Raw genomic sequence first — 15,000 nt, 5'->3', positions numbered from 1 at the left:
TTGGCATACCGACGCAACTGTCTCCATCTCCACGGTGATATCACTGACTCCTCCTCCGCCCTCACCGCCGCCTTCCACCCCGGCAACTACAAACCACCCAGACAGGGTGAGTCACTGTTGTTGTTGTTGTTGTTCTTCTTCTTCTTCTTCTTCTCCTCCTCTTCCTCTTCTTCTTCCTCCTTCTTCTTCCTCCTCCTCTGTCTCCTCCTTCTCCCTCTTCCTCCACCTCTTCCTCCTCCTCCTCTTCCTCCTTGTCCTCTTCCTCCTCCCCTTACTCCTCCTACTCCTCGTTCTCCTCCTCCTCTTCCTCCTCTTCCTCCTCCTTCTCCTCGTTCTCCTCTTCTTCCTCCTCCTCTTTCTCCTCCTCCTCCCCTTCCTCCTCCTCTCTTCTCCTCCCCTTCACCTTCTTCCTCCTCTTCCTCCTCCTCCTCTTCCTATATATAAATATAATTATATATATTTGTTGTTTGTTGTCACTTATTAAATCAAATCAAATTTGATTAGTCACATGCGCCGAATACAACACAATACAGTGAAATGCTTACTTACGAGCCCCTGACCAACAATGCAGTTTAAAAAAAATATGGATAAGAACACGAAATTCAAGTAACAAGTAATTAAAGAGCAGCAGTAAAATAACAATAATGAGGCTATATACAGGAGGTACCGGTACAGAGTCAATGTGGAGGCTATATACAGGGGGTACCGGTACAGAGTCAATGTGGAGGCTATATACAGGAGGTACCGGTACAGAGTCAATGTGGAGACTATATACAGGGTGTACCGGTACAGAGTCAATGTGGAGGCTATATACAGGGGGTACCGGTACAGAGTCAATGTGGAGGCTATATACAGGGGGTACCGGTACAGAATCAATGTGGAGGCTATATACAGGAGGGGAGGCTATATACAGGAGGGGTAGTCTGGGTAAAAGTGTAAAAGAGGGGTAGTCTGGGTAGCTATTTGATTAGGTGTTCAGGAGTCTTATGGCTTGGGGGTAGAAGCTGTTTAGAAGACTCTTGGACCTAGACTTGGCGCTCCGGTACCCTTTGCAGTGCGGTAGCAAAGAGAACAGTCTATGACTAGGGTGGCTGGAGTCTTTGACAATTTTTAGGGCCTTCCTCTGACACCGCCTGGTATAGAGGTCCTGGATGGCAGGAAGCTTGGCCTGGGCCGTACACACTACCATCTGTAGTGCCTTGCGGTCGGAGGCCAAGCAGTTACCATACCAGGCAGTGATGCAACCAGTCGGGATGCTCTCGATGGTGCAGCTGTAGAACCTTTTGCGGATCTGAGGACCCATGCCAAATCTTTTCAGTCTCCTGAGGGTGAATAGGTTTTGTCGTGCCCTCTTCACGACTGTCTTGGTGTGTTTGGACCATGATAGTTTGTTGGTGATGTGGACGCCAATGAAGTTGAAGCCCTCAACCTGCTAGTCATCCTTTTACTCAACAACATAAGCATCTAACTATGTCATATTTTTTGCAGTCCACTTAAAGGATATTGTTTTTATTTTTCCTTTTTCTTATTTAGCTTTGTTTCCCACGTAAATGTTATATCCTGAGATTGTAGAGTATTACAAAGATATGTTTTAGTTGACGGGTCTATAATCAGCAGGGGACATCTCCAGATGTTCCCGGTTTTTACATATACTGATAAAAATATATAAACGCAACATGCAACAATTTCAAAGATATTACTGTTTATATGTGGATATCAGTCAACTGAAATGAAGCCATTAGACCCTCTATGGACATGGGAATACAGATATGTATTTGTTGGTCACAGATACCTTTAAAAAATAAAAAGCTATTGGTCTCCCGAGTGGCGCAGCGGTCTAAGGCACTGCAGCGCAGTTCTTGAGCCGTCACTACAGACCCGGGTTCGATCACGGGCTGTGTCGCAGCGAACGGGCGACCCATGAGGCAGCACACTATTGGCCCAGTGTCGTCCGGGTTGTCCCCATCGCACTCTAGCGACTCCTGTGGTGGACCGGGCGCATGCACGCTGACTTTGGTCACCAGCTGTGTGCAGATGGCGAGCAGTGTGTCAAGAAGCAGTGCGGCATGGCAGGTTGTGTTTCAGAAGACACACGGCTCTCAACCTTCGCTTCTCCCAAGTCCATACGGGAGTTGCAGCGATTGGACAAGACTGTAACTACCAATTGGATATCACAAAATTGTGGGTAAAAAGTATATTTTTTTTAAATAAAAAAGGGTAGGGCCGTGGATCAGAACCAGTCAGTATCTGGTGTGGATCAGAACCAGTCAGTATCTGGTGTGGATCAGAACCAGTCAGTATCTGGTGTGGATCAGAACCAGTCAGTATCTGGTGTGGATCAGAACCAGTCAGTATCTGGTGTGGATCAGAACCAGTCAGTATCTGGTGTGGATCAGAAACCCAGTCAGTATCTGGTGTGGATCAGAACCAGTCAGTATCTGGTGTGGATCAGAACCAGTCAGTATCTGGTGTGGATCAGAACCAGTCAGTATCTGGTGTGGATCAGAACCAGTCAGTATCTGGTGTGGATCAGAAACCCAGTCAGTATCTGGTGTGGATCAGAACCAGTCAGTATCTGGTGTGGATCAGAACCAGTCAGTATCTGGTGTGGATCAGAAACCCAGTCAGTATCTGGTGTGGATCAGAACCAGTCAGTATCTGGTGTGGATCAGAACCAGTCAGTATCTGGTGTGGATCAGAAACCCAGTCAGTATCTGGTGTGGATCAGAACCAGTCAGTATCTGGTGTGAATCAGAACCAGTCAGTATCTGGTGTGGATCAGAACCAGTCAGTATCTGGTGTGGATCAGAACCAGTCAGTATCTGGTGTGGATCAGAACCAGTCAGTATCTGGTGTGGATCAGAACCAGTCAGTATCTGGTGTGGATCAGAACCAGTCAGTATCTGGTGTGGATCAGAAACCCAGTCAGTATCTGGTGTGGATCAGAACCAGTCAGTATCTGGTGTGGATCAGAACCAGTCAGTATCTGGTGTGGATCAGAAACCCAGTCAGTATCTGGTGTGGATCAGAACCAGTCAGTATCTGGTGTGGATCAGAACCAGTCAGTATCTGGTGTGGATCAGAACCAGTCAGTATCTGGTGTGGATCAGAACCAGTCAGTATCTGGTGTGGATCAGAACCAGTCAGTATCTGGTGTGGATCAGAACCAGTCAGTATCTGGTGTGGATCAGAACCAGTCAGTATCTGGTGTGGATCAGAACCAGTCAGTATCTGGTGTGGATCAGAACCAGTCAGTATCTGGTGTGGATCAGAACCAGTCAGTATCTGGTGTGGATCAGAAACCCAGTCAGTATCTGGTGTGGATCAGAACCAGTCAGTATCTGGTGTGGATCAGAACCAGTCAGTATCTGGTGTGGATCAGAAACCCAGTCAGTATCTGGTGTGGATCAGAACCAGTCAGTATCTGGTGTGGATCAGAACCAGTCAGTATCTGGTGTGGATCAGAACCAGTCAGTATCTGGTGTGGATCAGAACCAGTCAGTATCTGGTGTGGATCAGAACCAGTCAGTATCTGGTGTGGATCAGAAACCCAGTCAGTATCTGGTGTGGATCAGAACCAGTCAGTATCTGGTGTGAATCAGAACCAGTCAGTATCTGGTGTGGATCAGAACCAGTCAGTATCTGGTGTGGATCAGAACCAGTCAGTATCTGGTGTGGATCAGAACCAGTCAGTATCTGGTGTGGATCAGAACCAGTCAGTATCTGGTGTGGATCAGAACCAGTCAGTATCTGGTGTGGATCAGAACCAGTCAGTATCTGGTGTGGATCAGAACCAGTCAGTATCTGGTGTGGATCAGAACCAGTCAGTATCTGGTGTGGATCAGAACCAGTCAGTATCTGGTGTGGATCAGAACCAGTCAGTATCTGGTGTGGATCAGAACCAGTCAGTATCTGGTGTGGATCAGAAACCCAGTCAGTATCTGGTGTGGATCAGAACCAGTCAGTATCTGGTGTGGATCAGAACCAGTCAGTATCTGGTGTGGATCAGAAACCCAGTCAGTATCTGGTGTGGATCAGAACCAGTCAGTATCTGGTGTGGATCAGAACCAGTCAGTATCTGGTGTGGATCAGAAACCCAGTCAGTATCTGGTGTGGATCAGAACCAGTCAGTATCTGGTGTGAATCAGAACCAGTCAGTATCTGGTGTGGATCAGAACCAGTCAGTATCTGGTGTGGATCAGAACCAGTCAGTATCTGGTGTGGATCAGAACCAGTCAGTATCTGGTGTGGATCAGAACCAGTCAGTATCTGGTGTGGATCAGAACCAGTCAGTATCTGGTGTGGATCAGAAACCCAGTCAGTATCTGGTGTGGATCAGAACCAGTCAGTATCTGGTGTGGATCAGAAACCCAGTCAGTATCTGGTGTGGATCAGAACCAGTCAGTATCTGGTGTGGATCAGAACCAGTCAGTATCTGGTGTGGATCAGAACCAGTCAGTATCTGGTGTGGATCAGAACCAGTCAGTATCTGGTGTGGATCAGAACCAGTCAGTATCTGGTGTGGATCAGAACCAGTCAGTATCTGGTGTGGATCAGAAACCCAGTCAGTATCTGGTGTGGATCAGAACCAGTCAGTATCTGGTGTGGATCAGAAACCCAGTCAGTATCTGGTGTGGATCAGAACCAGTCAGTATCTGGTGTGGATCAGAACCAGTCAGTATCTGGTGTGGATCAGAACCAGTCAGTATCTGGTGTGGATCAGAACCAGTCAGTATCTGGTGTGGATCAGAACCAGTCAGTATCTGGTGTGGATCAGAACCAGTCAGTATCTGGTGTGAATCAGAACCAGTCAGTATCTGGTGTGGATCAGAACCAGTCAGTATCTGGTGTGGATCAGAACCAGTCAGTATCTGGTGTGGATCAGAACCAGTCAGTATCTGGTGTGGATCAGAACCAGTCAGTATCTGGTGTGGATCAGAACCAGTCAGTATCTGGTGTGGATCAGAACCAGTCAGTATCTGGTGTGGATCAGAACCAGTCAGTATCTGGTGTGGATCAGAACCAGTCAGTATCTGGTGTGACCATTTGCCTCATGCAGTGCAACACATCTCCTTCACATAGAGTTGATCAGGCTGTTCATTGTGGCCTGTGGAATGTTGTCCCACTTCTCTCCAATGGCTTTGTGAAGTTACTGGATATTGGCGGGAACTGGAACACGCTGTCGTACACGTCGATCCAGAGCATCCCAAACATTCTCAATGGGTGACATGTCTGGTGAGTATGCATGCCATGGAAGAACTGGGACATTTTCAGCTTCCAGGAATGGTGTACAGATCCTTGCGACATTAGGCCGTGCATTATCATGCTGAAACATGAGGTGATCACGACGGATGAATGACATGGCAATAGGTCTCAGGTTCTCGTCACGGTTTCTCTGTGCATTCAAATTCATCCATCGATAAAATGTAGTTGTGATCGTTGTCTGTTGCTCATGCCTTCCCCATACCATAACCCCACCACCACCATAACCCCAACGTTGACATCAGCAAACACCATAACCCCACCACCACCATGGGGAACTCTGTCCACAACGTTGACATCAGTAAACACCATAACCCCACCCCCACCATGGGGCACTCTGTTCACAACGTCAGCAAACCAATCGCGAGGCCAGTTGGACGTCCAGCCAAATTCTCTAAGATGACGTTGGAGGCAGTTTATGTTAGATTACCTGGCAACAGCTCTGGTGGACATTCCTGCAGTCAGCGTGATCCCCATTTCACATCTCCTTGAAAACGTAAGACATCTGTGGAATCGTGTTCGTGTGACAACACTGCACATTTTTTTATTTGTCCCCAGCACAATGTGCACCTGTGCAATGGTCATGCTGTTGAACCAGCTTCTTGATATACCACACCTGTCAGTTTGATTCATTAACTTTGCCTAGGAGAAACGCTTACTAACAGGGGTATAAACACATTTGTGCACACAATTTGAGAGAAACAAGCTTTTTGTGCTTATGGAAAATGTCTGTGATTGTATTTTTTATTTTAGCTCATGAAACATGGGACCAACTCTTCACGTGATGCTTTTATATTTGTGTTCAGTTTGTCTTCTGTTTCTGTCTTGGTCTCTTCTAATTTAAAAAAATATCACCTTTTTGATGTCTTCTCGATCTCCAAAGTCCGTCTGGAGTTTCTTCTCAAGACGATCCCAACGTGCTCTTTACCTCAAAGTTAGAGGGTTTATTGGCTTCATTATCCAACGTGCTCTTTACTCTCTGTAGCCTCTTAGAGAGGAGGGCCGGTAACAAGAGGGTTCGAACCCCCCAAGCTGCTGAGGGGGAAATCTTCAGGGACTGATCCGGCAGCCGGAGGGTTGTTGGCTTCATTATCCCGGTGTACTAGCTACCACCAGCCGGAGGGTTATTGGCTTCATTATCTCAGTGTACTAGCTACCACCAGCCAGAGGGTTATTGGTTTCATTATCCCAGTATACTAGCTACCACCAGCCGGAGGGTTATTGGCTTCATTATCCCACTATACTAGCTACCACCAGCCAGAGGGTTATTGGCTTCATTATCCCAGTATACTAGCTACCACCAGCCAGAGGGTTATTGGCTTCATTATCCCAGTGTAGTAGCTACCACAAGCCAGAGGGTTATTGGTTTCATTATCCCAGTATGCTAGCTACCACCAGCCGGAGGGTTATTGGTTTCATTATCCCAGTGTACTAGCTACCACCAGCCGGAGGGATATTGGTTTCATTATCCCAGTATACTAGCTACCACCAGACAGAGGGTTCTTGGCTTCATTATCCCAGTGTACTACATACCACCAGCCGAAGGGTTATTTGTTTCATTATCCCAGTGTACTAGCTACCACCAGCCAGAGGGTTGTTGGTTTCATTATCCCAGTGTACTAGCTACCACCAGCCAGAGGGTTGTTGGTTTCATTTCCCCAGTGTACTAGCTACCACCAGCCAGAGGGTTATTGGTTTCATTATCCCAGTGTACTATCTACCACCAGCCAGATGGTTATTGGTTTCATTATCCCAGTGTACTAGCTACCACCAGCCAGAGGGTTATTGGTTTCATTATCCCAGTATACTAGCTACCACCAGCCAGAGGGTTATTGGTTTCATTATCCCAGTGTACTAGCTACCACCAGCCAGAGGGTTATTGGTTTCATTATCCCAGTATACTAGATACCACCAGCCAGAGGGTTATCATTATCCCAGTGTACTAGATATCACCAGCCAGAGGGTTATCATTATCCCAGTGTACTAGATACCACCAGCCGGAGGGTTATCATTATCCCAGTATACTAGCTACCACCAGCCGGAGGGTTATCATTATCCCAGTGTACTAGATACCACCAGCCGGAGGGTTATCATTATCCCAGTATACTAGCTACCACCAGCCAGAGGGTTATTGCTTTCATTATCCCAGTGTGCTAGATACCACCAGCCGGAGGGTTATTGGCTTCATTATCCCAGTGTACTAGCTACCAACAGCCAGAGGGTTATTGGTTTCATTATCCCAGTGTACTAGATACCACCAGCCAGAGGGTTATTGGTTTCATTATCCCATTGTACTAGATACCACCAGCCGGAGGGTTATCATTATCCCAGTGTACTAGATACCACCAGCCGGAGGGTTGTTGGTTTCATTATCCCAGTGTACTAGCTACCACCAGCCAGAGGGTTATTGGTTTCATTATCCCAGTATACTAGATACCACCAGCCAGAGGGTTATCATTATCCCAGTGTACTAGATATCACCAGCCGGGGGGTTATCATTATCCCAGTGTACTAGATACCACCAGCCGGAGGGTTATCATTATCCCAGTGTACTAGCTACCACCAGCCGGAGGGTTATTGGTTTCATTATCCCAGTATACTAGCTACCACCAGCCAGATGGTTATTGGCTTCATTATCCCAGTGTAATAGCTAACACCAGCCAGAGGGTTATTGGTTTCATTATCCCAGTATACTAGCTACCACCAGCCAGAGGGTTATTGGCTTCATTATCCCAGTATACTAGCTACCACCAGCCAGAGGGTTATCATTATCCCAGTGTACTAGCTACCACCAGCCAGAGGGTTATTGGCTTCATTATCCCAGTGTACTAGATACCACCAGCCAGAGGGTTATTGGTTTCATTATCCCAGTGTACTAGCTACCACCAGCCAGAGGGTTATTGGTTTCATTATTCCAGTATACTAGCTACCACCAGCCAGAGGGTTATTAGTTTCATTATCCCAGTGTACTAGCTACCACCAGCCGCAGGGTTATTGGTTTCATTATCCCAGTATACTAGCTACCACCAGCCAGAGGGTTATTGGTTTCATTATCCCACTATACTAGCTACCACCAGCCAGAGGGTTATTGGCTTCATTATCCCAGTATACTAGCTACCACCAGCCAGAGGGTTATTGGCTTCATTATCCCAGTATACTAGCTACCACCAGCCAGAGGGTTATTGGTTTCATTATCCCAGTATACTAGCTACCACCAGCCGGAGGGTTATTGGCTTCATTATCCCACTATACTAGTTACCACCAGCCAGAGGGTTATTGGCTTCATTATCCCAGTATACTAGCTACCACCAGCCGGAGGGATATTGGTTTCATTATCCCAGTGTACTAGATACCACCAGCCAGAGGGTTATTGGTTTCATTATCCCAGTATACTAGCTACCACCAGCCAGAGGGTTATTGGCTTCATTATCCCAGTATTCTAGCTACCACCAGCCAGAGGGTTATCATTATCCCAGTGTACTAGCTACCACCAGCCAGAGGGTTATTGGCTTCATTATCCCAGTGTACTAGATACCACTAGCCAGAGGGTTATTGGTTTCATTATCCCAGTGTACTAGCTACCACCAGCCAGAGGGTTATTGGTTTCATTATCCCAGTATACTAGCTACCACCAGCCAGAGGGTTATTAGTTTCATTATCCCAGTGTACTAGCTACCACCAGCCGGAGGGTTATTGGTTTCATTATCCCAGTATACTAGCTACCACCAGCCAGAGGGTTATTGGTTTCATTATCCCACTATACTAGCTACCACCAGCCAGAGGGTTATTGGCTTCATTATCCCAGTATACTAGCTGCCACCAGCCAGAGGGTTATTGGCTTCATTATCCCAGTGTAGTAGCTACCACAAGCCAGAGGGTTATTGGTTTCATTATCCCAGTATGCTAGCTACCACCAGCCGGAGGGTTATTGGTTTCATTATCCCAGTGTACTAGCTACCACCAGCCGGAGGGATATTGGTTTCATTATTCCAGTATACTAGCTACCACCAGACAGAGGGATATTGGCTTCATTATCCCAGTATACTAGCTACCACCAGCTAGAGGGTTATTGGCTTCATTATCCCAGTGTACTACATACCACCAGCCGAAGGGTTATTTGTTTCATTATCCCAGTGTACTAGCTACCACCAGCCAGAGGGTTGTTGGTTTCATTATCCCAGTGTACTAGCTACCACCAGCCAGAGGGTTGTTGGTTTCATTTCCCCAGTGTACTAGCTACCACCAGCCAGAGGGTTATTGGTTTCATTATCCCAGTGTACTAGCTACCACCAGCCAGATGGTTATTGGTTTCATTATCCCAGTGTACTAGCTACCACCAGCCAGAGGGTTATTGGTTTCATTATCCCAGTATACTAGCTACCACCGGCCAGAGGGTTATTGGTTTCATTATCCCAGTGTACTAGCTACCACCAGCCAGAGGGTTATCATTATCCCAGTGTACTAGATATCACCAGCCAGAGGGTTATCATTATCCCAGTGTACTAGATACCACCAGCCGGAGGGTTATCATTATCCCAGTATACTAGCTACCACCAGCCGGAGGGTTATCATTATCCCAGTGTACTAGATACCACCAGCCGGAGGGTTATCATTATCCCAGTATATTAGCTACCACCAGCCAGAGGGTTATTGCTTTCATTATCCCAGTGTGCTAGATACCACCAGCCAGAGGGTTATTGGTTTCATTATCCCAGTGTACTAGATACCACCAGCCGGAGGGTTATCATTATCCCAGTGTACTAGATACCACCAGCCGGAGGGTTATCATTATCCCAGTGTACTAGATACCACCAGCCAGAGGGTTATCATTATCCCAGTATACTAGATACCACCAGCCGGAGGGTTATCATTATCCCAGTGTACTAGATACCACCAGCCAGAGGGTTATTGGTTTCATTATCCCAGTGTACTAGATACCACCAGCCGGAGGGTTATCATTATCCCAGTGTACTAGATACCATCAGCCGGAGGGTTATCATTATCCCAGTGTACTAGATACCACCAGCCAGAGGGTTATCATTATCCCAGTGTGCTAGATACCACCAGCCGGAGGGTTATTGGCTTCATTATCCCAGTATACTAGCTACCACCAGCCAGAGGGTTATTGCTTTCATTATCCCAGTGTGCTAGATACCACCAGCCGGAGGGTTATTGGTTTCATTATCCCAGTGTACTAGATACCACCAGCCGGGGGGTTGTTGGTTTCATTATCCCAGAGTACTAGCTACCGCCCCATCAGCTGCTCCCAGCCTTTGGTGTGTGTGTGTCAGCTTGGGTACTGGTACAGCAAAGCATAAATAATATCTGTGCAAATGGGCTCCCGAGAGGCGCAGCGGTCTAAGTCACTGCATCTCAGCGCTTGCGACGTCACTACAGACATCCTGGTTTGATTCCAGGCTGTATCACAACCGGCTGTGATTGGGAGTTCCATTGGGCGGCGCACAATTGTCCCAGCGTCGTCTGGGGTTTGGCCGGTGTAGGCCGTCATTGTAAATAGGAATTTGTTCTTAACTGACTTGCCTCGTTAAATAAAGGTTAAATATATATATATATTTTTTAAATGGACCAATAAAGCATGTATTGTAACCACTTTGCTCCCAAAAATCACAATCAGCCGATGAAACTATATAACAACTCCCCCTCTCTCTCCTCCTCCTGCAGACAACCCTCACCTCCTCCACCCCTCTGCGCCCCCAGACCTGACAGCCACAGCGGGTACCTTCAGGGATCCTCTCTTCTCCCTGCGGCAGGGTGCCAACGATGGTCACCACAAGATCCCCATGACAACCTCTCCACTGCTGGACCCCCTGCCCAGCCTCAAGATCAAGGTGTGTGTGTGTGTGTGTGTGCGTGTGTGTGTGCGTGTGTGTGTGGATCAATCAGATGTATTTATGAAGCCATTTTAATATCAGTGTTTGTCCAAAGCTTTACAGTTGCCTGGTCTGGACCACAAGTAGAAGCAGAGACACACTGACTTACAACAAGTGTTCACAATGTATAGTTTAATAGTTATACTGGTGTAATAGTTATATTGGTGTAATAGTTATATTGGTGTATAGTGTAATAGTTATATTGGTGTAATAGTGTAATAGTTATATTGGTGTATAGTGTAATAGTTATATTGGTGTATAGTGTAATAGTTATATTGGTGTAATAGTTATATTGTAATAGTATGTATATGTATATTATTGTTGTTATTATTATTTTATATATATATATATATTTATGTTTGTTTTCCTAAAATAAAGGTGTACAACTCGTCCACCCTGTCCTCCCTGGAGCTGCCAGCAGAGCTCCGCGGCCTGAAGCACGTGGGCGGCACCATGGGCAGGACTGTGGCATGGGACAGGTAAGACACACACAATGTCCTCTCAAACACGCATGCAGACACACACACAATGTCCTCTCAAACACGCATGCAGACACACACACAATGTCCTCTCAAACACGCATGCAGACACACACACAATGTCCTCTCAAACACGCATGCAGACACACACACAATGTCCTCTCAAACACGCATGCAGACACACACACAATGTCCTCTCAAACACGCATGCAGACACACACACAATGTCCTCTCAAACACGCATGCAGACACACACACACAATGTCCTCTCAAACACGCATGCAGACACACACACAATGTCCTCTCAAACACGCATGCAGACACACACACAATGTCCTCTCAAACACGCATGCAGACACACACACAATGTCCTCTCAAACACGCATGCAGACACACACACACAATGTCCTCTCAAACACGCATGCAGACACACACACAATGTCCTCTCAAACACGCATGCAGACACACACACAATGTCCTCTCAAACACGCATGCAGACACACACACACAATGTCCTCTCAAACACGCATGCAGACACACACACAATGTCCTCTCAAACACGCATGCAGACACACACACACAATGTCCTCTCAAACACGCATGCAGACACACACACAATGTCCTCTCAAACACGCATGCAGACACACCCACAATGTCCTCTCAAACACACATGCAGACACACACACAATGTCCTCTCAAACACGCATGCAGACACACCCAGTGGTGTAAAGTACTTCAGTAAAAATACTTTAAAGTACTACTTAAGTCATATGTACTTTGCTATTTATATTTTTGACAACTTTTACTCCAATACATTTCCTAAGAAAATATTGTAGTTTTCTTTTAACTACATACATTTTCCTTGACACCCAAAACTACTCATTACATTTTGAATAGTAAAAACATGTTAATAACACCTAGTAATAACATGCTAATAACACATGTTAATAACCCATAGTAATAACATGCTAATAACACATGTTAATAACCCATAGTAATAACATGCTAATAACACATGTTAATAACACATAGTAATAACATGTTAATAACACATAGTAATAACATGCTAATAACGCATAGTAATAACATGTTAATAACACATAGTAATAACATGCTAATAACACATAGTAATAACACATAGTAATAACATGCTAATAACACATAGCAATAACATGTTAATAACACATAGTAATAACATGTTAATAACACATAGTAATAACACGTTAATAACACATAGTAATAAAACATAGTAATAACATGCTAATAACACATAGTAATAACATGTTAATAACACATAGTAATAACATGCTAGTTAACACACTTAACACAGTTAACACACATAACATGTTAATAACACATAGTAATAACATGCTAATAACACATAGTAATAACATGTTAATAACACATAGTAATAACATGCTAATAACACATAGTAATAACATGTTAATAACACATAGTAATAAAATGCTAATAACGCATGTCTCACTGCTCGATGGTAGCCTAGAATGGTAACCACCCCCAACACAGTTAACACACACACCACCCCCAACACAGTTAACACACACACCACCCCCAACACAGTTAACACACACACCAGTAACACACCACCCCCAACACAGTTAAGACACACCACCCCCAACACAGTTAACACACACACCACCCCCAACACAGTTAACACACACACCATCCCCAACACAGTTAAGACACACCACCCCCAACACAGTTAACACACACACCATCCCCCAACACAGTTAACACACACACCATCCCCAACACAGTTAACACACACCACCCCCAACACAGTTAACACACACACCACCCCCAACACAGTTAACACACACACCATCCCCCAACACAGTTAACACACACACCACCCCCAACACAGTTAACACACACACCATCCCCCAACACAGTTAACACACACACCACCCCAACACAGTTAACACACACACCACCCCCAACACAGTTAACACACACACCACCCCCAACACAGTTAACACACACACACCACCCCCAACACAGTTAACACACACACCACCCCCAACACAGTTAACACACACACCAGTAATACACCACCCCCAACACAGTTAACACACACACACCAGTAACACACCACCCCCAACACAGTTAACGCACACACCAGTAACATACCATCCCAACACAGTTAACACACACACCACCCCCAACACAGTTAACACACACACCAGTAACATACCATCCCCAACACAGTTAACACACACACCACCCCCAACACAGTTAACACACACACCAGTAACACACCACCCCCAACACAGTTAACACACACACCAGTAACACACCACCCCCAACACAGTTAACACACACACCAGTAACTACCATCCCCCAACACAGTTAACACACACACCACCCCCAACACAATTAACACACACACCAGTAACACACCACCCCCAACACAGTTAACACACACACCACCCCCAGCACAGTTAACACACACACCACCCCCAACACAGTTAACACACACACCAGTAACACACCACCCCCAACACAGTTAACACACACACCACCCCCAGCACAGTTAACACACACACCACCCCCAACACAGTTAACACACACACCAGTAACACACCACCCCCAACACAGTTAACACACACACCACCCCCAACACAGTTAACACACACACCAGTAACACACCACCCCCAACACAGTTAACACACACACCACCCCCAACACAGTTAACACACAGTATTTATATGAACTGCTATGTGGGTCTATTAAAACGTTGACAGAGATGAGTACCACCACGGCGGTCATCATACAGTGGTCAGAGATCCTGGCCACAGCACCTCCGCTACCCTGGGCAGCCTGGGGGGACGACTCGGCATCCCCAACACAGGTAGGATACACACTGTCATATATACACACACACAGGATACACACTGTCACACACACACACACACGCAGGTAACACACTGTCACACACACACACACACACACAGGTAACACACTGTCATATATATACACACACAGGTAACACATTGTCATATATATACACACACAGGTAACACACTGTCACACTGTCACACTGTCACACACACACACACACACACACACACACACACACACACACACAGGTAACACACTGTCACACACACACACACAGGCAGTGGTGAACTGTGACTATAGGACCCAGGCCTTCAGAGGGAACAAAGATCTTCCAATACCTTGTATCAAAGGCAACAAAAAAAAACATAAAAAGAAGAGAAAACACTTAATGCCCCCGATGTGATATCTTCTGTAGTCGGACCATTGTAGTGGTAGTGAAGGAGGAGCAGCGATTTAAGATGACGTTATGAATGAACAGTCTGCAGCACAGTCCTCACCCTACTAGA

General features: G+C 46.0%; 1 protein-coding gene across 1 annotated transcript in view; it reads left to right on the top strand.

Annotated features, from left to right (window-relative positions):
- LOC139377187 (unc-5 netrin receptor B) overlaps nt 1-15,000 on the top strand; it is an 85,217-nt gene that overhangs the window by 59,439 nt on the left and 10,778 nt on the right. Inside the window, exons 8-11 of the mRNA XM_071120188.1 lie at nt 1-106; nt 10,945-11,111; nt 11,532-11,632; nt 14,398-14,504. The exon at nt 1-106 is cut by the window's left edge and continues 89 nt beyond it. Coding sequence (XP_070976289.1) covers nt 1-106; nt 10,945-11,111; nt 11,532-11,632; nt 14,398-14,504 — 481 coding nt within the window. The remainder of the gene's footprint in view (nt 107-10,944; nt 11,112-11,531; nt 11,633-14,397; nt 14,505-15,000) is intronic.

Source organism: Oncorhynchus clarkii, chromosome 20 (genome assembly GCF_045791955.1).
Source record: "Oncorhynchus clarkii lewisi isolate Uvic-CL-2024 chromosome 20, UVic_Ocla_1.0, whole genome shotgun sequence".
Taxonomy (NCBI): domain Eukaryota; kingdom Metazoa; phylum Chordata; class Actinopteri; order Salmoniformes; family Salmonidae; genus Oncorhynchus; species Oncorhynchus clarkii.
The sequence above is the reverse complement of the archived record's forward strand: the minus strand, read 5'-3'. Positions and strand labels throughout refer to the sequence as shown.